Here is a 25,291-nt window from a genome sequence, read left to right on the forward strand (position 1 = left end):
CGCCGGCGGTCTGCATGGGTCTTCGCCCTCGTCCGGGCCTTCAACAAGGCAGAACGGGCGGAGCGCCACACCCGATGGCACTTCCACAGGTGGGCCTGGACCGAGGGCACACCGACCTCTCCCTCCACCACGGGAAACAACGGGGGCTGATACCCCAAACACACCTCAAATGTTGAGAGGCCGGTGGCAGAGGACACCTGGCTGTTATGCGCATACTCGATCCAGGCCAGATGTTCACTCCAGGCCGTCGGGTGTGCGGACGTCACACAGCACAGGGCTTGCTCCAATTCCTGATTGGCCCGTTCTGCCTGTTCATTGGTCTGCGGGTGATACCCGGACGAGAGGCTCACAGTGGCCCCCAGTTCCCGGCAGAAGCTCCTCCAGACGTGTGAGGAGAACTGGGGACCACGATCAGAGACGATGTCGGCGGGTATCCCATGCAGACGGACGATGTGGTGGACCAGGAGGTCTGCTGTCTCCTGGGCTGTTGGGAGCTTCGGTAGGGCCACGAAGTGGGCCGCCTTGGAGAATCGGTCCACTATCGTGAAGATGGTGGTGTTGCCCTGGGACGGCGGGAGGCCCGTGACGAAATCCAGGCCGATATGGGACCAGGGGCGATGAGGCACAGGTAGTGGCTGGAGAAGTCCTTGGGACCTTTTGTGGTCTGCCTTGCCCCTGGCACAGGTGGTGCAGGCCTGGATGTACTCCTGGACGTCGGCCTCCACAGATGCCCACCAGAAGCGCTGCCGGACAACTGCCACGGTCCTTCGCACCCCTGGATGACAGGAGAGCTTGGAACCGTGACAGAAGTCCAAGACTGCAGCTCTGGCCTCTGGTGGGACGTACAGGCAGTTCTTCGGACCAGTTCCGGGGTCCGGGCTCCGTGCCAGGGCCTCCCGGACGATCTTCTCCACGTCCCAGGTGAGGGTGGCCACGATAGTGGACTCAGGCAGGATGGGCTCCGTTGGATCCGACAGTGCAGTTTTGACCTCCTCTTCGTGTACCCGGGACAAGGCATCCGACCTCTGGTTCTTGGTCCCGGGGCGATAGGTGATCCGGAAGTCAAAACGCCCGAAGAACAGTGACCAGCGGGCTTGCCTGGGGTTCAGCCGCTTGGCGGTCCTGATATACTCCAGGTTCCGATGGTCAGTGAAAACCGTGAACGGCACAGACGCTCCCTCCAACAGGTGTCTCCACTCCTCGAGAGCCTCTTTCACCGCAAGGAGTTCTCGATTGCCGACGTCATAGTTCCGTTCAGCCGGGGTCAACCTGCGAGAAAAGTAGGCACACGGGTGAAGAACCTTATCGGTCTCTCTGCTCTGGGATAGCATGGCTCCTATCCCTGAGTCAGAGGCGTCCACTTCAACCACGAACTGGCGGCTAGGGTCGGGCTGCACCAAAACTGGTGCAGTAGAGAACCGTCGTTTCAACTCCTTGAACGCGGCTTCGCACCGATCCGACCAGGTGAAGGGGACTTTTGGAGAGGTCAGGGCTGTCAGGGGGCTAACTACCTGACTGTAGCCCTTAATGAACCTCCTATAGAAATTAGCGAAGCCGAGGAACTGTTGCAGCTTCCTACGGCTTGTTGGTTGGGGCCAATCTCTCACCGCCGCAACCTTGGCTGGATCAGGGGCGATGGAGTTAGAGGAGATGATAAACCCCAGGAAGGACAAAGACGTGCGGTGAAACTCGCACTTCTCGCCCTTCACAAACAGTCGGTTCTCTAACAACCGCTGCAGGACCTGACGTACATGCTGGACATGGGTCTCAGGATCCGGAGAAAAGATGAGAATATCGTCCAGATATACGAAGACGAATCGGTGCAGGAAGTCCCGCAAGACGTCGTTAACCAAGGCTTGGAACGTCGCGGGGGCGTTGGTGAGGCCGAACGGCATGACCAGGTACTCAAAGTGACCTAACGGGGTGTTAAATGCCGTCTTCCATTCATCTCCCTTCCGGATCCGAACCAGGTGATACGCATTTCTAAGATCCAGCTTAGTAAACATTTTGGCTCCATGCAGGGGGGTGAACACGGAATCCAACAATGACAACGGGTATCGGTTGCGAACCGTAATCTCATTCAGCCCCCTGTAATCAATGCATGGACGGAGTCCGCCATCTTTCTTGCCCACAAAAAAGAAACCTGCCACCATCGGGGAGGTGGAGTTCCGGATCAACCCGGCAGCTAATGAGTCCCGGATGTAGGTCTCCATTGATTCGCGCTCAGGTCGTGAGAGGTTGTACAGCCTGCTGGATGGGAACTCAGCGCCTGGAACCAAATCAATGGCACAATCGTACGGACAGTGCGGGGGAAGGGTGAGTGCCAGATCCTTGCTGAAGACGTCAGCAAGATCGTGGTACTCAACTGGCACTGCCGTCAGATTGGGAGGGACTTTGACCTCCTCCTTAGCCTGTAAACCGGGAGGAACCGAGGATCCTAAACACACCCGATGGCAGGTTTCGCTCCACTGAACCACCACCCCAGACGGCCAATCAATCTGGGGATTGTGCTTCAACATCCATGGGAAGCCCAAAATCACGCGGGAGGTAGAAGGAGTTACAAAAAACTCAATCTCCTCCCGATGATTTCCAGACACCACCAGAGTTACTGGTTGTGTCTTGTGTGTGATTAAAGGGAGGAGGGTGCCATCTAGTGCCCACACCTGCAATGGCGAAGGAAGCGCCACCAGAGGGAGCCCTACCTCCCTTGCCCATCTGCTGTCTAGCAAATTCCCTTCTGACCCCGTGTCCACCAGTGCTGGGGCTTGAAGGGTTAAATCCCCGCTCAGGATTGTAACTGGGAGTCGTGTGGCAATCTGTGTGTGTCCCACGTGAATGTTTTGACCCCCCCTTGCCCAGTCTCTAAGGGCGGTTGTTGTTGTTGTGGCCGTTTGGGGCAGTTTTTCTGTATGTGCTCCTTTGAGCTGCGGAGAAAACACTCCCCGCGGACCACCCTCCTCATTTTTGCCCTGTGCGTCTCCCTAACAACGTCAGCAGGGGGAGCTGTTGCCCCACGGAGCGCTGCGGCTGTGGAGCGTGGGGAGGGCGGTCCCTTTTCGAACCCGGAAGGGAGAGGGACGGCGCGTATCCGGCCACGTCCTTCGCCTCGCTCCCGACGGCGTTCCTCCAACCGATTGTCTAACCGTATAACGAGATCGATAAGCCCATCTAAATCCCGTGGTTCTTCCTTAGCTACCAGATGCTCCTTCAGGACCGATGACAGTCTGTTTATGAAGGCGGTGCGGAGCGCAACGTCATTCCAGCCGGACCTCGCAGCCGCGATGCGGAAGTCGACTGCATATTCGGCTGCGCACCGGCGCCCCTGTCGCATTGACAGCAGCATTGTTGAAGTGGTCTCTCCTCTGTTAGGGTGATCAAACACTGTTCTGAACTCCCCCACAAACCCAGTGTATGCTGATAACAACCGTGAGTTTTGTTCCCAGAGCGCCGTAGCCCAGGCGCGTGCCTTACACCGAAGCAAGTTAATAACATAAGCCACCTTGCTGGCGTCAGACGCGTACATCACGGGTCGTTGTGCAAAGACGAACGAACACTGCATCAGAAAGTCCGCGCACATCTCCACACAACCCCCGTACGGCAAAGGGGGACTTATGTATGCTTCAGGGGATGGTGGGGGGGTTTGTTGAACGACCAGTGGAATGTCTGTATTCGGCACTGGGTCGGCAGGAGGAGGAGCCGCAGCAGCGCTCTGATCGCGCGCTTCCACCTGTGCAGTGAGAGCCTCCATCCTGTGATTAAGGATGACGTTTTGCTCAGACATCAAATCCAGCCGAGCGGTAAAGGCGGTGAGGATTTGCTGCAACTCACCGAGCACGCCTCCTGCAGACGCCTGTGCACCCTGCTCTTCCATTGGCTGTCCAACAGATGGGTGACGCCCCTCGGGATCCATGACGCCGGCCGAGATATCCTGTTGTGAAAGGGTAGTGACACGGACCCACAACAGGGGGCGCAAATGAACGGTCAATAGATGAGCCAAAAAGTAACAATTTAATGTTGTGAAGGTGCACAACGAATATACAGACAATCTCAGAATCTGATAACAGTCAATCCACAAAGGTGACGTGTGGGCAGGCTCGAGGATAGAAGACGTCTGTCCTGAGAAGAGCCGGAACCACACGATTTCCGCCGCCACCGAACCTGGTGAATACTGGAGCCGCCAAGTCCCGAATTCCCAGGTGATCACCGTCCCCGACTGTCGGATCTGGTACTGCTGGCGAAGAGCAAAAACAGTCAAGTGTGGGTGTGTGTACACCCAGTAACAACAACGGTGGGAATGCCACCTCCACCTCTAACACACACTCGTGCAGCATCTGTGTAACCACTTATCTGACGTAGGACGAAACAGTCGCGACCCACGCCGGTCCTCTGGTTGACAGCTGCAACACAATAGCACTTGGAATCAATCAATAAAGGCAGAGAATGTTACCTCCATAGAAGTACGATATCTCGGCAACGAGGTGGAGATGACGTCTGGTCTTTATGGAGTGAGATGATGTAGAGTAGATGGGTGACAGCTGTCAAGAGATAATGAGTGACAGCTGTCACCCCCGGCTGTGTCCGTGGCGGCAGCGCCCTCTCGTGCCTGAAGCCCGCACTTCAGGCAGGGCGCCCTCTGGTGGTGGGCCAGCAGTACCTCCTCTTCTGGCGGCCCACACAACACAAGGTGTCTAGTTGTCCCCTCGATCAACACTGAGCGGCCCATTGGTGCAATTGATTATCTCTGGATGCCGTAGTGTCAAGCGATTGACACCCTATGACTCCCTTTGAAAGGGGGACCGGCGCAGTCCGACACAGGTTACTTCCCATGCCAAGGCTGGTATCCAGGTAGCGTGAGCTGGATTCAAACTCAGGTCTACATGAGTATTGGCAGTCTAGCTCCTTCTCCACTGATCTACCTGAGTGGGATAATAATTCAAGATGTTGATGCCTGATGTTTCTTGTAATCTCGTGTCCTCTGCCCTCAGCAAGGTGCACATCACCAGGACCACTCTGGAGTGTTTGAACGGAGACTACGAAGTGGAACCGGGCTTCGGCCATGAGAGACACGCCTTCCTCCAGAAACATCACATCGAGACCTTCTTCATCGTGCCGTCTCACAGACGTAAAGTATGACGTCACATTTTCTTCTCCCTTTTTTTTCCTGACATAACAGATCTGTTGGTGTTGTAATAGTTAATCCTCTGATGGAGACGGGGCCATGTGATAAGCCGCCGCACACGTCTTTATTATCACATGGTCACCACCAGGACGCGTGTCGACTGCCAGCCTCTAAAATCTGCTCGTGTACTCTCCTATGCAGATACGAACCAATACTTTATCCAGGTTTGCTGCTGTTATTCAGTAAATTTACTGTAAAAATGTCACTCCAGCATGCTTTAGTTCTATTAATAAGAAGAGTCTCTGCAGCTCATTAAAATTCTTGCTGAATAATCATCAAGTTATCAGGTTTTAAGATGAGGCCAAAAAGAACTCGTGTTCATATTTCTGATGTGGAAAAGTGAGTATAAAATAATTAAGTAGTTTTAAGTCCTGAGAGCAGTGCTGCTGTGCATGCCAAGGGATGTAATACTGTTGTAGTTACTGCAAATGTTATTAAATTTTATGTTTTTGGCATTTTTATGAGAGGAGCTAGAAAATGCTAGACTTATAACATAACTGAAAGGGGGGGAAATTGTTGAAAATTTATTTAAAAGTTAGTATTCTAACATGGTAAACACAACTTTTCTTAAAAGGACACATATTAGTGTTACAATAAAATGTGTATTATTATTATTATTATTATTATTCATGTTTCCAGCACATATGTCCAGCAAGGCATATCTAGTGCCAATAGCAACTTAAAAAATTATACTAAGTCAAGAAATCCCCCAAACCAAATAATTCTCATATGAAATTTTTAAAGTTACACTGTTAAAAATACACATATTTCCATGCTAAATGGTAAATGTGTGAATGTAGCTCTGTACAGTTATGTCTAGGGTCACTTTATTTAAAAACAAAGAAACAAACACAAAAACAATTTAATTGTCAAATTTTATTTTTATTCCTAACTTGGTAAAGTGGGGTTGGTAATCTTAGATCTTACCCGTACGAAGGGTCTTGAGACCGTATTGTGATTTGGTGCTATATAAATAAACTGAATTGAAATGATGATGTGACATGATTTAAATGTGCGTCACATGATCATTTCTTATGTATACAGCTCTCTTCTCAATGTCCACAAATTCAGTATCATAGGACAAGCTAACATGGTAACTCAGCCACATGGGGTGTGCAGCCAGTACATTCTGAGTGCTGGTCCCAAGCCCGGATAAATGAGGAGGGTTGCATCAGGAAGGGCATCCGGCGTAAAACAAGCCAACCCTACTATACAGACTAAGAATCGAATTTCCATACCAGATCGGTTGAGGCCCGGGTTAACAACGTCCGCTACCAGTGCTGTTGCCCAACAGGGTGCCAGTGGAAATTGGGCTACTGCTGGGTGAAGATGATGAAGAAGAGGAAGAGAACGTTTCCACAAACAGCGGGAGAAGAAGAAAACTAGAAGGGTGGAAATGAGAGTGGGGACTTTGAATGTTGGTAGTATGACAGGTAAAGGGAGAGAGCTGGCTGATATGATGGAGAGGAGAAAGGTAGACATATTGTGTGTCCAAGAGACCAAGTGGAAGGGAAGTAAGAGCAGGGGCATCGGCGGTGGGTACAAGTTGTTGTACCATGGTGAGGACAGAAAGAGAAATGGTGTTGGGGTCATTTTAAAGGAAGAGTATGTTAAAAGTGTGTTGGAGGTTAAGTGAGTGTCTGACAGGGTGATGAGTGTTAAGTTGGAAATTGAAGGGGTGATGATGAATATCATCAGTGCATATGCCCCACAGGTAGGTTGTGAGATAAAGGAGAAAGAAGATTTCTGGAATGTGTTAGAGGAGGTGGTGGAGAGTGGTGATAGGAGCAGACTTCAATGGGCATGTTGATGAAGGGAACAGAGGTGATGAGGAAGTAACGGGTAGATATGGTATCAAGGATAGGAATGGGGAAGGACAGATAGTAGTTGATTTTGCAAAAAGGATGGAAATGGCTGTGGTGAACACCTACTTTAAGAAAAGGGAGGAGCACAGGGTAACATATAAGAGTGGAGGAAGGTGCACACAGGTGGACTACATTCTTTATAGGAGATGCAAGCTAAAAGAAATCAGAGACTGTAAGGTGGTGGCAGGAGAGCATCATTAGACAGCATACAGTGGTTGTTTGTAGGATGATTTTAGAGGTAAAGAAGAAGAAGAGAGTGAGAGCTCAACAAAGGATCAGATGGTGGAAGCTGAAGGAAGAAGACTGTTGTGTGAAATTTAGCGAGCAGGCGAGAGAAGCACTGGTTGGAGGGGAAGAAATTTTGGACAACTGGAAAAGTACTGCAGATGTGATACTGGAGATGCGGCGTAAGGTGATAAGAGAAGTGGCAAAAGTGAAGGAAAAGGCATATTACAAGCTGTACAAGAAGTTGAATAGTAAGGAAGGAGAAACAGACTTGTACCGATTGGCCAGACAAAGGGACAGAGCTGGAAAGGATGTGCAGCAGGTTAGGGTGGTAAAAGATGCACATGGTAATGTGCTGACAAGTGAGGATTGTGTGCTGAGAAGGTGGAGGGAATATTCTGAAGAGCTGATGAATGAAGAAAATGTGCGAGAGAAAAGGCTGGATGATGTGGTGAGAGTAAATCAGGAAGTACAAGAGATTAGTAAGGAAGAAGTGAGGGCTGCTATGAAGAGGATGAAGAGTGGAAAGGCAGTTGGTCCAGATGACATTCCAGTGGAGGCATGGAAATGTCTAGGAGAAATGGCAGTAGAGTTTCTAACCAGATTGTTTAATAAAATCTTGGAAAGTGAGAGGATGCCTGAGGAGTGGAGATGAAGTGTGCTGGTTCCTATTTTCAAGAACAAGGGTGATGTGCAGAGCTGCAGTAACTACAGAGGCATAAAGTTGATCAGGCACAGCATGAAGTTATGGGAAAGAGTAGTAGAAGCTAGGCTTAGAAAACAGGTGAAGATCTGTGAGCAGCAAGAGAAGAGATGGGGAAGTCTGGAGTGGCAGAGAAGTATGTTAGGGTAGTGCAGGACATGTAAACGAATACTGTGACAGTGGTGAGATGTGCAGTAGGAATGACAGACTCATTCAAGGTGGAGGTGGGATTACACCAAGGATCAGCTCTGAGTCCTTTCTTGTTTGCAGTGGTGATGGACAGGTTGACAGATGAGATCAGACAGGAGTCCCCATGGACTATGATGTTTGCAGATGACATTGTGATCTGTAGTGAGAGTAGAGAGCAAGTTAAGTCTAGTCTGGAGAGGTGGAGATATGCTTTGGAGAGAAGGGGAATGAAAGTCAGTAGAAGCAAGACTGAGTACATGTGTGTGAATGGGAGGGAGCCCAGTGGAACAGTGCAGTTACAAGGAGTAGAAGTGGTGAAAGTAGATGAGTTTAAATATTTGGGGTCAACTGTTCAAAGTAATGGAGAGTGTGGTAGAGAGGTGAAGAAGAGAGTGCAGGCAGGGTGGAGTGGGTGGAGAAAGGTGGCAGGAGTGATTTGTGACCTAAGAATATCAGCAAGAGTGAAGGGGAAAGTTTACAAGACAGTAGTGAGACCAGCTATGTTGTACGGCTTAGAGACGGTGGCACTAACAAAAAGACAGGAGGCAGAGCTGGAGGTGGCAGAGCTGAAGATGTTGAGATTCTCTTTGGGAGTGACAAGAATGGACAAGATTAGGAATGAACATATCAGAGGGACAGCTCAGGTGGGACAGTTTAGAGACAAAGTCAGAGAGGCGAGATTAAGATGGTCTGGACATGTGCAGAGGAGGGACCCAGGGTATATAGGGAGAAGGATGCTGAGGATGGAGCCACCAGGCAGGAGGAGAAGAGGGAGGCCAAAGAGGAGTTTCATGGATGTGCTGAGAGAGGACATGGAGGTGGTTGGTGTGACAGAGGAAGATACAGAGGACAGGGTGAGATGGAAACGATTGATCTGCTGTGGTGACCTCTAACGGGAACAGCCGAAAGACAAATAATAAGAAGAAGGACAAGATAACATGTTGAAACCTTAGTGTTATGATGACACACTTGAGCATTTCAGCCTGCAGTTGTTGCTGAGAAGCCTTAAGCAGGCCAGACTTCACATGCTAAACATTAGCATGTTGTATGCTAGCTATAAGTTGCTAGCATAACATTAGCATTAGCATTCATGCATACTAACAGAGCTGAATACTAATGTCATATCATGTGAAAAATATTGAAAAATCTACTATAAATTTTAAAAAATGCAGTATGTTCAAAACATGTTTCTGTCATAAGTTGTTCTTTAACTTTTTGCTACAGGTGCAGCAACTCTAAGTGAACGCCTGACTAGCTATGCTTAGATACAGTTAGCACTGGTACCACAGTCTCTTATACAAAGAGACTGGTAGCGTGTTTTTGAAAACATGGCTGTGATTGGTCCATCTGATACGTCGGCCGCTATCACGCCACGCTCTGTGATTGGTTGTGGTGTAACCGCTGAAAATGTAAGTTGGTTCCACTCCTCCAGAGACTGTGGTACCAGTGCTACGTTGTAAACAAAGGCTGGAGCCAATCAGAAAGCGGCGTGTCTCAGCCAATCAGCAAAATGTCAGAATCCTGACTAAACGTTACATGACCAAATAACGCGATACTGACTCCGTTGCATTGGCTGGAGGAGTGGAACCAACTTAAGATACAGTTTGGCCTAACTCATAACATGTATTAAGTCCAAACTTGCTTGTGCCTGGAGGAGTATATATATACGAGGTCTATTAGAAAAGTATCCGACCTTATTATTTTTTTCAAAAACCATATGGATTTGAATCACATGTGATTACATCAGACATGCTTGAACCCTCGTGGGCATGCGAGAGTTTTTTCACGCCTGTCGGTTACGTCATTCGCCTGTGGGCAGTCTTTGAGTGAAGAGTCGCCCACCCTCTCGTCATTTTTTTCATTGTTTAGGAATGGCTCAGAGACTGCTGCTTTGTTTGATCAAAATTTTTTCAAAACTGTAAGGCACAACTGAGTGGACACCATTCGATAAATTCAGCTGGTTTTCGGTAAAGATTTTAACTGCTGATGAGAGATTTTGGTCTGGTAGTGTCGCCGTAAGGACGGCCCACGGCGCCTGATGGCGATCTGCGCTTCGAGGCGGCAGCGTCTCGCCATTTCAAGTTGAAAACTTCCACATTTCAGGCTCTGTTGACCCAGTAAGTCGTCAGAGAACAGAGAACTTTCAGAAGAAGTCGGCATGAGGAGTTTATTCGGACATTCCATTGTTAACGGACATTTTGTAATGAAAGAACGTGCGGGCAGAGTCGCATGTCGGGCCGGACCCGACCACGGGGGGTCGCAACAGGAAAAACACCTCCGTTGGAAACCTTAATGGGCAAGTTGGAATATGCCCAAGCTGTTAAACAATTTCTCAGTTACTCACTTGTTGAAAGCCATCAAAAGCCGCCTGAATTTTACAAATGGTTTTCAACACGGAGGTGTTTTTCCTGTCGCTGCACACACAGATTCGCCGAGTCATCACGGAAACGACTCTGCGAATTTGCGTGCACGTCTTTCATTAAAAAATGTCCTTAATCAGTGGAATGTCCGCATAAAGTCCTCATGCCGGCCTCTTCTGAATCTTCTCTGTTCTCTCACGACGTCCTGGGTGAATTAAGCCTTAAATTAGGATGTTTTCAGGTCGAAACAGGCCGACGACGGCGTCTGGAAGCGCTGCACGACGTCCCGCTCCGTGGGAAGTCCTTACACCGACAGAAACACCCCATAATCCCTCATCAGCCGCTAAACTTTTCACCGAAAACCAGCTTAATTTCTCGAATAGTGTCCACTTGGATATTCCTCCCAGGTCCAGAACAAATTTTGATAAAGCAACGTGCACCGTCTCGAGCAGCGTGTGAAACAAAGAAATTCAGCCGAGAGGGCGGGACCACATCTCACTCAAGGCCTGCCCACAGGGAAATGACGTCACTGACACGCGTGAAAAAACTCACGCATGCGCACGAGGGTTCAAGCATGATTGGTCTAATCGCATGTCATTGAAATCCATATAGTTAAAAAAAAAAAATAAAAGAGTCGGTTTATTATCTAAGAGACCTCGTATTTCTACTGCTTTGAAGGTACCAAATAGCACAGTGACCTCCATCATCTATAAAGGGAAGAAGCTCAGATCCATCAGGACTCTGACAGCTGGCCGCCCGTCTAAACTGAGCGAGGCGTGAAAAACCCACGCATGCGCACGAGGGTTCAAGCATGATTGGTCTAAAATAAAAGGGTCGGTTTATTACCTAATAGACCTCGTATATACACTCAGCAAAAATATAAACGCAACACTTTTGGTTTTGCTCCCATTTTGTATGAGATGAACTCAAAGATCTAAAACTTTTTCCACATACACAATATCACCATTTCCCTCACATATTGTTCACAAACCAGTCTAAATCTGTGATAGTGAGCACTTCTCCTTTGCTGAGATAATCCATCCCACCTCACAGGTGTGCCATACCAAGATGCTGATTAGACACCATGATTAGTGCACAGGTGTGCCTTAGACTTAGGAAAATGGTGATATTGTGTATGTGGAAAAAGTTTTAGATCTTTGAGTTCATCTCATACAAAATGGGAGCAAAACCAAAAGTGTTGTGTTTATATTTTTGTTGAGTATATATATATATATATATATATATATATATATATATATATATATATATATATATATATATATATTCAAGGTTGGGTAGGATTACTTTGAAAGAATACATGTGGATTACATGTATGTATGTACATACATTTGGATTACTTGTAATCTGATTACTTTTGGATTACATTTCAAAGTAATCCTACCCAACCCTGTATATAGTATGTGTTGCACCAGAGCATTGGTGGACTTGAACCCTGGATCTTCTTGCTGTGAGGCACTACACACTATTCCACCATACTGTCAATTATTTTGGCCTATAGCAGACTGTATTACTTTATTCCAGATTATAAAATAAAATAAAATAAAAAGATTGTATTTCAGCATCCAGGTTTTTAATGCCACCATAATTAAAAAAACAAATAAACAAACAGCACCCTCCCGCAACAGGGAAGATCAGGCCAACAGTAAGCCGTGTACTATTTGTACTATTTTTGGTATTTATTCAATTAGATTTCAGACTTGATTCTATAACCTGGTGACATGGTACATATTAAAGCGTTAACGTGCACTGAGTATTACACACTGCCATGAGCAAGCGAAAATAAATAATAGAAACATTTAATACTGTATCCTAGTGTGTGTGTGTATGCATGGGGGGACAATCTCACCTCAGGGACTGTGTATAAACTGTTCCAGCCTAGAATATACCCGGGGTATGAGACAGTGTAACCCACTTTATCCCGAGTTGCAGTTTGGACAGGAACTATATTTTGGTAAACTGGTATTGCTTAACTGAAATACTCCAGTGTGTAGAAAGTTCAGCATAAAATAGTAAATGTCAAAATTTTACCTCCAGTAGTTGTTATGCATTTAAAATGGTTGGGATTACACACCTGTCTGAAATACAAAGTACCATCTTTTTTCCCCATGAAAAATGGACCTCAAATAGGTTTACATCTTATTTTGACAGAAGTCTTGTTACTATACCTTTGTCTCAGTAATATAATTTTTTGGTTCCCATAAAATGTAAAATCAAGCTGGAAAAGATGGGATTCAAGAATGCTTTCATATGATTTCAGGAAATTAATCTGCTTGTTTAATAATCTAACAGACAGCTTTGGTTTCCAAAGGCGGAATTGTGCATTTAGAGGACCGAGTGAATGATTAGATATGTACGATGTAAGCAGAGATCATATCTGTACTACACAGAGATGTAAGAAGAACCTCTAAGTTCTGAAGCCTAGTTTTCTTATCTTCTTCCCCTGCAGATTTTTCCAGGTTTGATTCTGTCAGACATCAAACCAGCCAAGAGGATGAAGTTTAAGACTGTGTGCTACCTGCTGGTGCAGCTCATGCACTGCAGGAAGATGTTTAAGGCCGAGATCCCCTTCTCCAACGTGATGACCTGCGAGGATGACGACAAGGTGCGTGTTCGGAAAAACATCATTAAAGTGTTTGATTAAAGCTAAACAGAGGTGTAAACATGCAAGATTCATAGCCTGCAATTTGGAATGAAAACCATCTGTATTAAAATTCTATATATATATAAATTATTCTTCACATTGAAAAATTAGCATAATCTGTTGGGAAGGTGTCGTAGCACGGACCCACAACAGGGGGCACAAATGAACGGACAATGAATAAGCCAAAAAGGTAACAATTTAATGTTGCGATAATACACAACGCAACGTACTGTAATCTGCACAGTCAATTTAACACCAGGTGACGTGTGGGCAGGCTCGAAGATAGAAGACCCCCGACGAGAGAGAAGCTGCGTCCCACACGGCTTCCACCACCAACGGTCTGAAGAACACCGGAGCCGCCAAGTCCCGAGTCCCCAGGTGGCCTCTGTCTTCGGCTGTCGACCCTGGTACTGCTGGCAGAAAGCAGAAATATGATGAGTGAGTGTGAGTCCACACACTCAGTAAATCCACAGTTAACGAGGGAGGAAGCGCCTCCACCTCCAAGCACACACTCGTGCAGCTCCTGTTTGAGCACTTATCTGGGTGGGAGGTGTTGCGAAGCCGTCGCTGAACACCTCAAACGCCACCTCCACAGACGAGTCTCACCGACAGGAAAACGGCTGTAAAGAAGAGTTTAGACAGATACACAGTCTTAAGTTCACAGAGAAATTACCTTGGTAATGGTAGTCGATTTCTCGGCGGGGAGGTGGAGTTGCAGTCCGGCTTTTATGGTGGTGATGATGAACGAGTGACAGCTGGTGCAGAGGATGAGTGACAGCTGTCACTTCTTCTGGGTCTGGCGCCCTCTCGTGCTTGGAGCCCGCACTCTAAGCAGGGTGCCCTCTGGTGGTGGTGGGCCAGCAGTACCTCCTCTTCAGCGGCCCACACAACAGGACCCCCCCCTCAACGGGCGCCTCCTGGCGTCCGACCAGGCTTGTCCGGATGTCTTGCGTAGAACTCGGCCAGGAGGGCCGGGTCCAGGATGAAGCTCCTCTTCACCCAGGAGCGTTCTTCAGGTCCATACCCCTCCCAGTCCACCAGATATTGGAAACCCCGGCCCTTACGACGGACGTCCAGGAGCCTGCGGACTGTCCAGGCAGGCTCCCCGTCAATGAGCCGGGCAGGAGGCGGCGTAGGTCCCGGAGCACAGAGGTGCGAGGTGCGGTGTGGTTTGAGACGGGAAACATGAAAGACAGGGTGAATCCGCAGTGAAGCCGGGAGTTGAAGCTTCACTGCGGCCGGGTTGATGATCTTGAGGATCTTAAAGGGTCCAATGAATCTGTCTTTCAACTTTGGGGAGTCGACACACAAAGGGATGTCCTTGGTCAAGAGCCACACCTCCTGCCCGGGCTGGTATGTGTGGGCCGGGGAACGCCGGCGGTCCGCATGGCCCTCGTCCGGGCCTTTAACAGGGCAGAGCGGGCGGCCCGCCACACCCGGCGGCACCTCCTGAGGTGGGCCTGGACCGAGGGCACACCGACCTCTCCCTCCACCAGCGGGAACAATGGGGGCTGGTACCCCAAACATGCCTCAAAAGGGGAGAGGCCGGTAGCAGACGAAACTTGGCTGTTGTGGGCATACTCGATCCAGGCCAGATGGTGACTCCAGGCCGCCGGATGCGCGGAGGTGACACACCGAAGGGCCTGCTCCAACTCCTGGTTGGCCCGCTCTGCCTGGCCGTTGGTCTGGGGGGTGGTACCCGGTCGAGAGACTCACGGTGGCCCCCAGCTCCTTGCAGAAACTCTTCCACACCTGTGAAGAGAACTGGGGACCACGATCTGATACAATGTCCAATGGTATCCCATGCAGCCGCATGACGTGGTGGACCAGGAGGTCTGCCATCTCCTGGGCGGTCGGGAGCTTCGGGAGGGCCACGAAGTGGGCCGCCTTGGAGAACCGGTCCACTATCGTGAGAATCACGGTGTTGCCCTGGGACGGCGGGAGGCCCATGATGAAATCCAGGCCGATGTGAGACCAGGGGCGATGAGGTACTGGCAGGGGTTGGAGGAGGCCCGTCGTCCTCCGATGGTCTGCCTTGCCCCTGGCGCAGATGGTACAGGCCTGGACGTAGTCCCGGACGTCGGTTTCCAGGGACGCCCACCAGAAGCGCTGCTGGACTACTGCCACGGTCCTACGCACTCCGGGATGACAGGACAGCTTGGACCCGTGACAGAAGTCCAATACGGCAGCTCTTGCCTCTGGTGGGACGTACAGTCGGTTCTTGGGGCCAGTCCCCGGGTCCGGGCTCCTTGTCAGGGCCTCCCGGACGGTCCTCTCCACGTCCCAGGTGAGGGTGGCCACGACAGTGGACTCGGGGATGATGGTCTCGGTGGGGTTCGACAGCCCCGCTTTGGCTTCTTCTTCGTGCACCCGGGACAATGCATCTGGTTTTTGGTTCTTGGTCCCGGGGCGATACGTGATCTGGAAGTCAAAGCGCCCGAAGAACAGAGACCAGCGGGCTTGCCTGGGGTTCAGCCGCTTGGCGGTCCGGATGTACTCCAGGTTCCGATGGTCCGTGAAAACTGTGAAGGGCAACGATGCCCCCTCCAGCAGGTGTCTCCACTCTTCAAGAGCCTCCTTCACCGCAAGAAGTTCCCGATTGCCGACGTCATAGTTCCGTTCAGCGGGGGTCAACCTCCGGGAATAAAAGGCACAAGGATGGAGAACCTTATCAGCTTCCACGCTCTGGGACAGCACGGCTCCTATCCTGAGTCAGAGGCGTCCACTTCTACTATGTACTGGCGATCAGGATCAGGCTGCACCAGAACTGGTGCAGTCGAGAACCGGCGTTTCAACTCCTGGAACGCGGCTTCGCATCGATCCGACCAGGCAAAGGGGACCTTGGTGGAGGTCAGGGCAGTCAGGGGGCTAACTACCTGACTGTAACCTTTAATGAACCTCCTGTAGAAATTTGCAAAGCCTAGGAACTGCTGTAGTTTCCTGCGGCTTGTTGGTTGGGGCCAATCTCTCACCGCCGCAACCTTAGCCGGATCAGGGGCGACGGAGTTGGAGGAGATGATGAACCCCAGGAAGGACAAAGAAGTGCGGTGGAACTCGCACTTCTCGCCCTTCACAAACAGCCGGTTCTCCAACAACCGCTGTAGGACCTGACATACATGCTGGACATGGGTCTCAGGGTCCGGGGAAAAGATGAGTATATCGTCCAGATATACGAAGACGAACCGATGCAGGAAGTCCCGCAAGACGTCATTTACCAAAGCTTGGAACGTCGCGGGGGCGTTAGTGAGGCCGAACGGCATGACCAGGTACTCAAAATGACCTAACGGGGTGTTGAATGCCATCTTCCATTCGTCTCCCTTCCGGATCCGAACCAGGTGGTACGTGTTTCTAAGATCCAATTTAGTGAAAATTTGGGCTCCATGCAGGGGCGTGAACACTGAATCCAACAGAGGGAATGGGTATCGGTTGCGAACCGTGATCTCGTTCAGCCCTTTGTAATCAATGCATGGACGGAGTCCGCCGTCTTTTTTACCCACAAAAAAGAAACCAGCACCCATCGGGGAGGTGGAGTTCCGGATCAGCCCGGCAGCTAAGGAGTCCCGGATGTAGGTCTCCATTGATTCGCGTTCCGGACGTGAGAGGTTGTACAACCTACTGGACGGGTACTCAGCGCCCGGGACCAAATCGATGGCACAATCATACGGTCGGTGCGGGGGAAGAGTGAGCGCCAGATCTTTGCTGAAAACGTCAGCAAGATCATGGTACTCCTTTGGCACCGCCGATAGATTGGGGGGGACTTTGACCTCCTCATTAGCCGTAGTGCCGGGAGGGACCGAGGATCCTAAACACTCCCGGTGGCAGGTTTCGCTCCACTGCGTGACTACCCCGGATGGCCAATCTATCCGGGGATTGTGCTTCACCATCCATGGAAAGCCCAAAATCACTCGGGAGGTAGAAGGTGTTACATGGAACACTATCTCCTCCCTGTGATTCCCAGACACAACCAAAGTCACTGGTTGTGTCTGATGTGTGATTAATGGAAGCAGGGTGCCATCTAGTGCTCGCACCCGCAATGGTGTCGGCAGAGCCACCAGAGGGAGCCCTACTTCCTTTACCCATCTGCTGTCCAGCAGATTCCCTTCAGACCCCGTGTCTACCAGTGCTGGGGCGTGAAGGGTTAAATCCCCACAAAGGATTGTTACTGGGATTCGTGCAGATTTGCGGGGTTTTCCCGCGTGCGTGTTATGGCCCACCCTTAGCCCAGTTTCTAAGGACGGGCGTTGTAGTTTGACCGTTTGGGGGCAGTCCCTCTGCATGTGCTCGCAAGAGCTGCAGACAAAACACTCCCCGCGGGCCAGCCTCCTTTGTCTGATATTTGATCTTAATTTGGCCCTGCTCGTGTCCCTAGCCTCCTCAGCAGGGGGAGCTGTAGCCACACGGAGCTCTCTGGCAGTGAAGCGTGGGGACGACGTCACCTTGTCGGAACCGGAAGGGGGAGGGACGGCTCGTGCCCGGTCACGCCCCCCGGCCTGCTCCCGACGATGCTCGTTTAAACGGTTGTCTAAGCGTATAACTAAATCGACAAGCCCATCAAAATCCCGCGGTTCCTCCTTAGCCAGTAGGTGCTCCTTAAGGACCGGGGACAGTCCATTTACAAAGGCGGCGCGGAGCGCAACGTTATTCCAGCTGGACCTCGCCGCCGCGATGCGGAAGTCGACTGCATACTCGGCTGCGCTACGGCGCCCCTGTCTCATCGACAGCAGCACGTTCGAAGCGGTCTCGCCTCTGTTGGGATGATCAAACACTTGTTTGAACTCCCGTACAAACCCAGTATAAGATGTTAGGAGCCGTGAATTCTGCTCCCAAAGCGCCGTAGCTCATGCGCGTGCCTCTCCTCGAAGCAAATTAATAACATAAGCCACCCGGCTAGCATCTGATGTGTACATGACAGGGCGCTGTGAAAAGACGAGCGAACACTGCATGAGGAAGTCCGCGCACGTCTCGACACAGCCCCGTACGGTTCCGGAGGGCTTATGTATGCTTCAGGGGACGGTGGGGGGGTTCGTTGAACGACCAGTGGAACGTCTGATACAGGCCCAGGACCAGCCAGAGGAGTGGCTGCAGCAGCGCCCTGATCGCGCACTTCCACCCTGGCGGTGAGAGCCTCCACCCTCCGATTAAGGAGGACACTCTGCTCGGTCACTAAATCTAACCGAGCCGTGAAGGCGGTTAAGATATGCTGCAGTTCACTCAACACGCCTCCCGCTGACGCCTGCGCTCCTGGCTTGTCCATTGGCCATTCAAGCTCGGGTTGACGCCCCTCGGAATCCATGACGATGGCCGAGAAATCCTGTTGGGAAGGTGTCGTAGCACGGACCCACAACAGGGGGCGCAAATGAACGGACAATGAATAAGCCAAAAAGGTAACAATTTAATGTTGCGATAATACACAACGAAACGTACTGTAATCTGCACAGTCAATTTAACACCAGGTGACGTGTGGGCAGGCTCAAAGATAGAAGACCCCCGACGAGAGAGAAGCTGCGTCCCACACGGCTTCCACCACCAACGGTCTGAAGAACACCGGAGCCGCCAAGTCCCGAGTCCCCAAGTGGCCTCTGTCTTCGGCTGTCGACCCTGGTACTGCTGGCAGAAAGCAGAAATATGATGAGTGAGTGTGAGTCCGCACACTCAGTAAATCCACAGTTAACGAGGGAGGAAGCGCCTCCACCTCCAAGCACACACTCGTGCAGCTCCTGTTTGAGCACTTATCTGGGTGGGAGGTGTTGCGAAGCCGTCGCTGAACACCTCAAACGCCACCTCCACAGACGAGTCTCACCGACAGGAAAACGGCTATAAAGAAGAGTTTAGACAGATACACAGTCTTAAGTTCACAGAGAAATTACCTTGGTAATGGTAGTCGATTTCTCGGCGGGGAGGTGGAGTTGCAGTCCGGCTTTTATGGTGGTGATGATGAACGAGTGACAGCTGGTGCAGAGGATGAGTGACAGCTGTCACTTCTTCTGGGTCTGGCGCCCTCTCATGCTTGGAGCCCGCACTCCAAGCAGGGCGCCCTCTGGTGGTGGTGGGCCAGCAGTACCTCCTCTTCAGCGGCCCACACAACATAATCTGTATTTTGAAGCAGGTTTGTATAGTTCTACAGTCCTGGATGCAGTTTAATGTTGTAACCACAAAACTGGTGTCCCCTGAGCAGATAACAACAGTGGGGTTTGGTAAAGGCTGTTTTTATTCTGCAAAGCAGCTATTGGAAAAGTCAGAGTAAAGCACCTGTCACACCATGATACATCAAAAAACCTATGAGGAACTAATACAAATATTGGATATCCATTTGTGTTGGTTTTGTGTTGCAAAAGTCCTTTCCCATTTGCTAAATGTGCTTCTTGCCATCTGATGTCCGGCGAATGCATTAGAAAGTTTTGTGTGTGCTCAAAACTTTAAGTGGACATTAGACGAAGATGTTTCCCGATGCCTGCAAGTTTGTTTATCGTTTTGTCCTCTACTGTTTTTTTTTACTTTTACGATACTCATGCGTTCACATCCTGTGGCTGTCTAATGCTTCAGACTAAGCTCCAGCATGGGGTGTGACTTTAGAACAAGGGGGAAGAGGACAGTTATTTATGCAGCAGCATGCAGCACGGCTGTTCATTTATACAATGTCAGACTGAAAAAAAGAAGACGCAACTGTGTTCTTTTCAGCACCTGTCTGATTCTCTTGGCAAGAAGGTGCCACAGAGAAAGAGGGATTTTTGATGTTCTCATTGCTGCAGCTGTGCTGAACACTGGCACAGGGAGAAGATGCTGTCACTGCATGAACACAGTGAGGAAGTATTCCATCATGATCCTAGAGCAAGCCAGATTCTATCCAGATTCTATTGCGTTCAGACCTCAGCCAATCCTGCTTAAATCTGGCTCTGCTGAATGCATCTCTCTGTGTTGCCAGTGGAAATGTGACATCATCTGTCCATCAGCACCCTAAAACCATGGGAGGGAGATGGATTGCGTGATTTTGCCACCGGACAAAATATTTAAATGCATAACTAATCCATTTGCGCTATCTTAAGCAACAGCAGGAAATCAGTTTGCATGGCAACACTGTCTGTGGGGGAAGCAGAAAGTGAGCTATGTAGTGAAACAAGCAGAGGGTCAGTACACAACTAGCAATTATATATAAATGCAGTGAATTTTAGCAATAATACCAAGGCTAGTGATCAAGAGAACATTAGCTAAACTCAGGGAACACATAGAGACACCGTAGGTCAGCAACTATGAAACAAACACAAGGGAACAAATGAGAAAGCAGGCATAAGAGCAAGGCAATCTGGCACTGGAGCGAAGGGTTATGGATGTTATATAGTGCATGTTTCGATAAACGAGGAAATGACTGTGCACGTGAAACTAAAAGCCCATCATGGGAAGTGAATCCACTGAAAACATACAGAGCAGATGTCAAAATAAGAGCACCAGGATTTACTAACACTTCACTAGAGAACATGGATAATAAAATAACACAGGAGAGATATCACAAGCGGAATTTGAGGAATAGCAAACACGAAGGAGAAACAGGAGAGAGCATGAGAAACATTATTGAGAGAGTATCAAAAAATACAGAGAGCGAATACAGCGGACAGGTGAACTGTGACAAATCATCATCATCAGCATAATCGTTTTCAAGCATTAAAGGACCATGTCAGATCAACCTTAGTTGTTCAAGGGGTGAGGATATCGTATGTGGCTGCTCAGACCCAGAGCAGAATGGAAGAGTCAGGAACACTTTGTGCAGGGAACAGTGGGTGGTGAGCAAGGAAGGAGAAGCCGCTCTTTACATTGCTGTCTCTTGTACTCTACTTCACAGCATCGTTGTTTCTCCATGTGGGCTGTTCCCTTAATGATGGTGCGCTTCCACTCAGCACGGTTTTCGGCAAGGGTCTCCCAGTTGGCATAGTCGCATAATCAATGTCTGGGCGCACCTCTGGCTCTTGTGCCTGATTTGTGCTGTGAGAACAGGATCTGGAGGGGGAGTCAAGTTGCGGGCATTCTTCTGACATGCCTTGCCCAGCGGAGGTGATTTTGGGCCATCGTGGTCTCGGTGCTAGAGAAATTGGCTCGGAGAAGCACAGATTCATTGGAAACATGGTCTTGCCATTTGATCTTCAAGATTGCACGAATTTTCTGCTGTTGGAAATGCTCCAGCGTTTTTATATCACTCGTATACAGAACCCACAACTCAGAACCATAGAGGAGGGTGGAAAGAACGATGGCTCGGAACACCATGATTTTCATCTGGAGACTGAGATTGTGGTTCAGAAATACCCGTGTGGAGAGCTTCCCAAATGCTGCATGTGCGGCACGAATCCTGTTATCAATGTCTTTGTGCATAGTGCAGTCATTAGAAAGGTCGCTTCCTAGGTAGGGGAAGGCTTCCACGGTCTCAAGGACTTCACCATGGAGTCGTACGTTGCTGGTGTCTGGAGGGGGATGGCCTGGGACTCCCTGCACAAGGATTTTGCTCTTTCCAGTATTGGAGGTAAGCCCAAAGTGAGAGTAGGCACCATCAAAGAGATCTACAGTAGCCTGGAGAGTGGTGACTGTGTCCGCAGGGGTCGCATTGTCATCAGCGTACTGTAGCTCCCGTACTGTAACTAGGGTGGTGAGTTGGCGGGCATGAAAGCACCTAGTGTTGAAGAGACCTCCATCCATTCTGTAGCGGAGTCGGATCCCAGGGGCCGTGTCAGGAAGTTCGTGGATCATGGCCCCATGGTAGAGAGAGAAGAGGGTATGGGCCAGAATGCAGCCCTGCTTCAAACCAGTGGTGATAGGGAAGGAATCAGAGATGTTGTTCTTGTCCACAAGGTGGCCAGTCATCCCATCGTGAAGGGCTTGTACAAGGTCCGTGAAGTGGTCAGAGCAGCCGAAACGTCTCAAGGTTGCCCACATAGCTGGTCTTGGGACACTATCGAAAGCCTTCTTCAAGTCCCAGAAGAGGAAAAGGAGAGGTCTTCGCTGTTCACGGGACTTCTCCTGTAGCAGGCGGGCACAGAAGATCACGTCAGTGGTGCCACGAGATGGCTGGAAGCCGCACTGTGACTCTGGAATGACCGCTTCAGCGACGATCAGGAGCCTTTCAAGCAGAACCCATGCAAAGATCTTTCCGGCACTACTGAGGAGGGAGATGCCATGGTAATTTCCGCAGATGGAGCGATCCCCCTTCTTGAAGATGTTAATGTTGGTGGCATCCTTCAGGTCTGCAGGTACGGCTTTTGTATCCCATATGCGCAGGATCAACATGAAAAGCCTGGTCTTCACAGCTATGCTCCCATGAGAAATGAGTTCCAAGGGGATGTTGTCGGGCCCGGGGGACTTCCATGCCTTCATGCACTTCAATGCCTTCTGAAACTTGGTGTAGGAGGGAGGGAGTGACATCCAATGCCTGACAGGGTGTTGGGGTACCTTACGGAGCAAGTCCTCATCTGCGGTAGATAGACGATTCAGAAGCATCTGAAAGTGTTCCTTCCACCTTTGAAGGATGGCTTGATCATCGATAAGGGTAGTTGCCCCATCAGCAGACTGGAGGATGTTGGTACCACCATGACGGGGACCAAAGATTTCCTTTGTTGCAGCGTAGAAGCACCGGAGGTCTCTGCTGTCAGTGTATGACTGGATCTCCTTTGATTTTTCTTGCCACCACAGGTTCTGCATTTCTCTGACCCTTCGCTGGCACTCCTGCTTTGCGTTTTGGAATCATCGCAAGCTAGCACGGGTAGAGCAGTTCTCCCATGCAAGGCGAGCAGATCTCTTCTGGTCAATCAGTTTTCGGATATCGGCATCATTTTGATCAAACCAGTCTTGATGGAAATGACTGGAGTAGCCAACTACGTCCTCTGCAGCCTTACTGATGGTGCCACAGAGAATGGACCAGTCTGCTTCTACTGAATCTTGCTGGTGTGCCGATGATGGAGCCTCACTGAGAAGCTCTGTGAGATGATTGGAGTAGTCTTCCTGAATTGCAGGGATCTTCCGCCTCATGACGTTAAAGCGACATGCCCTCTTTACCCTGTTGTAGAGGGGGAGGTTCCGCAGACAGAGTCTGAGACGAGTTATCAGGAGCCGATGGTCTGTCCAACAATCGTCTGCACCGGGCATGCTGCGGGTCACAAGGACATTGCTCCGGTCATGTAATCGAGTAAGGATATAGTCAAGGATGGTGTGACCGCGGGTGCTTTGACCGCGGGTGTTTCCAGGTGGTTTTGTGACAATTTGGAAGCCGGAAAAGAGTATTAGTGATAGTCAACTCATTTTCGGCACATATGCCAAGAAGGAGAAGCCCGTTGGAGTTGCAGGATCCAAGCCCCTGCTAGCCCAGAATGCCCTCCCAAAGTCTATGGTCATTACCGACTCTGGCATTGAAGTCTCCGAGCATGAGGAGCTTGTCTCTGCTGGGAACGGCTTGGATGGCACTGTTCAGGGCAGCATAGAATGACCCCTTGACATCATCCCCGGAGTCAAGGGTTGGGGCATAGATGGAGATCAGAGTCATGTGGTTGCTGTCGGGGAGCGGCACGCGGAGAGTCATAAGACGTTCATTTATGGCAGTTGGGGCCAGGTTATAGCGATTCACCAATGATGTCTTGATCACAAAGCCAACGCCATGGATCCGCCGCTCTTCAAGATCTTTCCCTTGTGTAGTTTGCTCCAACTTCAGACAGACTTCCCTCTCCGGCAAGTCTTGTTTCGGAGAGGGCAGCAATATCAATGTTGAAGCGGTCAAGCTCCCGACTCACAAGGGCAGTGCATCGGTGTGGTCTATCTGTGTCATCGTAGTCTATGAGGGTTCTCACATTCCATGCTCCCATCATAAAAGGGTTCAGTTTCCATTTTCTTCTCGTGTTTTGACCGCATAAGTAGGTCCCCACTGGCCGCGGTCTGCCAGTCAGGGGGAGTTGTGGTGACCGATGTTTACCCCACCTTTTCTAGGGGCCTCTCCAATTGGAGTGAGCTGCGGTACTCCTAAATAGGCCAGCCCAGTCACGCCTGTAGCTGCTGAACTATCACATCACCACAACTTTTTAGACAGAATGACCTTCTTACAAGCGCCACCCGTGTGTGGCTCCGGACTTCAGACTCCCAGCTGACCAAGCCTGCCCCTGTCATCCAGAGTACCATCGCCACGGGACTTTTGAATTGAGGATGTGATTCTGACATGACTCGTCTTTGCATGAATTTGTTTAAGGTGGATAGCAGGTTGCGTGCCTGTGACCCACACACTTTGGGCACCCACCTTCTCCAGCGGCACCATAGAGGGTGGAGACATGCTAGTTCTGAATGGGATACTTGCAACGGGCTGCTGGAGACTTGATTACAGTCAAGGTCCACCTTAAAACCGTGCCAGCCCACCTGGCACTGCTCTTATCCACCATTTGTGATACACCTGCCATTGGAGACTTGAAAGTTCCAAAGCCTAGTAACCCAATGGCCCGCTCGGTTTTGTGGCACCGACCGCACTCGCCAGTCACGGAGTAGGTAATAACGGTCACCTGTGCGCTTTTTATAGGTTTCAGGTTGGATTTTACTGATCCCACGCACGACCTCCCCACTCCGCCTAGAAGCAGTTTAATGTCATACCCAGGACATTACTGTCCTGTGACTGTGACAAATGTATCTGTGACAAATGTATCCAAGACAACCAACAAATTTATTTGAAGTCTACCAATTCTGTGAAGATAAGTGGTGAAAAATCCAATATTGTTTTGACATTAAGTCCACAATCAGACTCAAACTTCTGTCCTCAACCATACTTTCCAGATGCCATCAAGTAACACATTTTTGGTGGATTTAAAAATTTTGGGAATCACTTTACTTTTCTAAAAAAAGTGGGCCTGGTTGGGTATCTGGTCTGTTTTGACCTCTACACCTCTAAAAAAGGTCTTTTGTAGCAGTTGCATGCCTGTGTGTTACGTCTGTGCAGAGCAGACAAAATATCTGGGTTACATAGTAAAAGAAATCCATTTAATGGGTTTGTATGTCCATTTGTCCAAAATCCTGCTTGGTTTCCTAATCTGACACACACACACACACACACACACACACACACACACACACACACACACACACACACACACACACACACAC

At 49.8% G+C, this 25,291-nt stretch overlaps 1 protein-coding gene across 1 annotated transcript in view; it reads left to right on the top strand.

The window, feature by feature from the left end:
• The window catches only part of adcy1a (adenylate cyclase 1a), a 159,629-nt gene that overhangs the window by 62,912 nt on the left and 71,426 nt on the right, over positions 1-25,291 (top strand). The window contains 2 exon segments of the mRNA XM_034179384.1: positions 4,986-5,127; positions 12,989-13,144. Coding sequence (XP_034035275.1) covers positions 4,986-5,127; positions 12,989-13,144 — 298 coding nt within the window.

The sequence above is a fragment of the Thalassophryne amazonica genome, chromosome 10 (genome assembly GCF_902500255.1).
Source record: "Thalassophryne amazonica chromosome 10, fThaAma1.1, whole genome shotgun sequence".
Classification (NCBI taxonomy): domain Eukaryota; kingdom Metazoa; phylum Chordata; class Actinopteri; order Batrachoidiformes; family Batrachoididae; genus Thalassophryne; species Thalassophryne amazonica.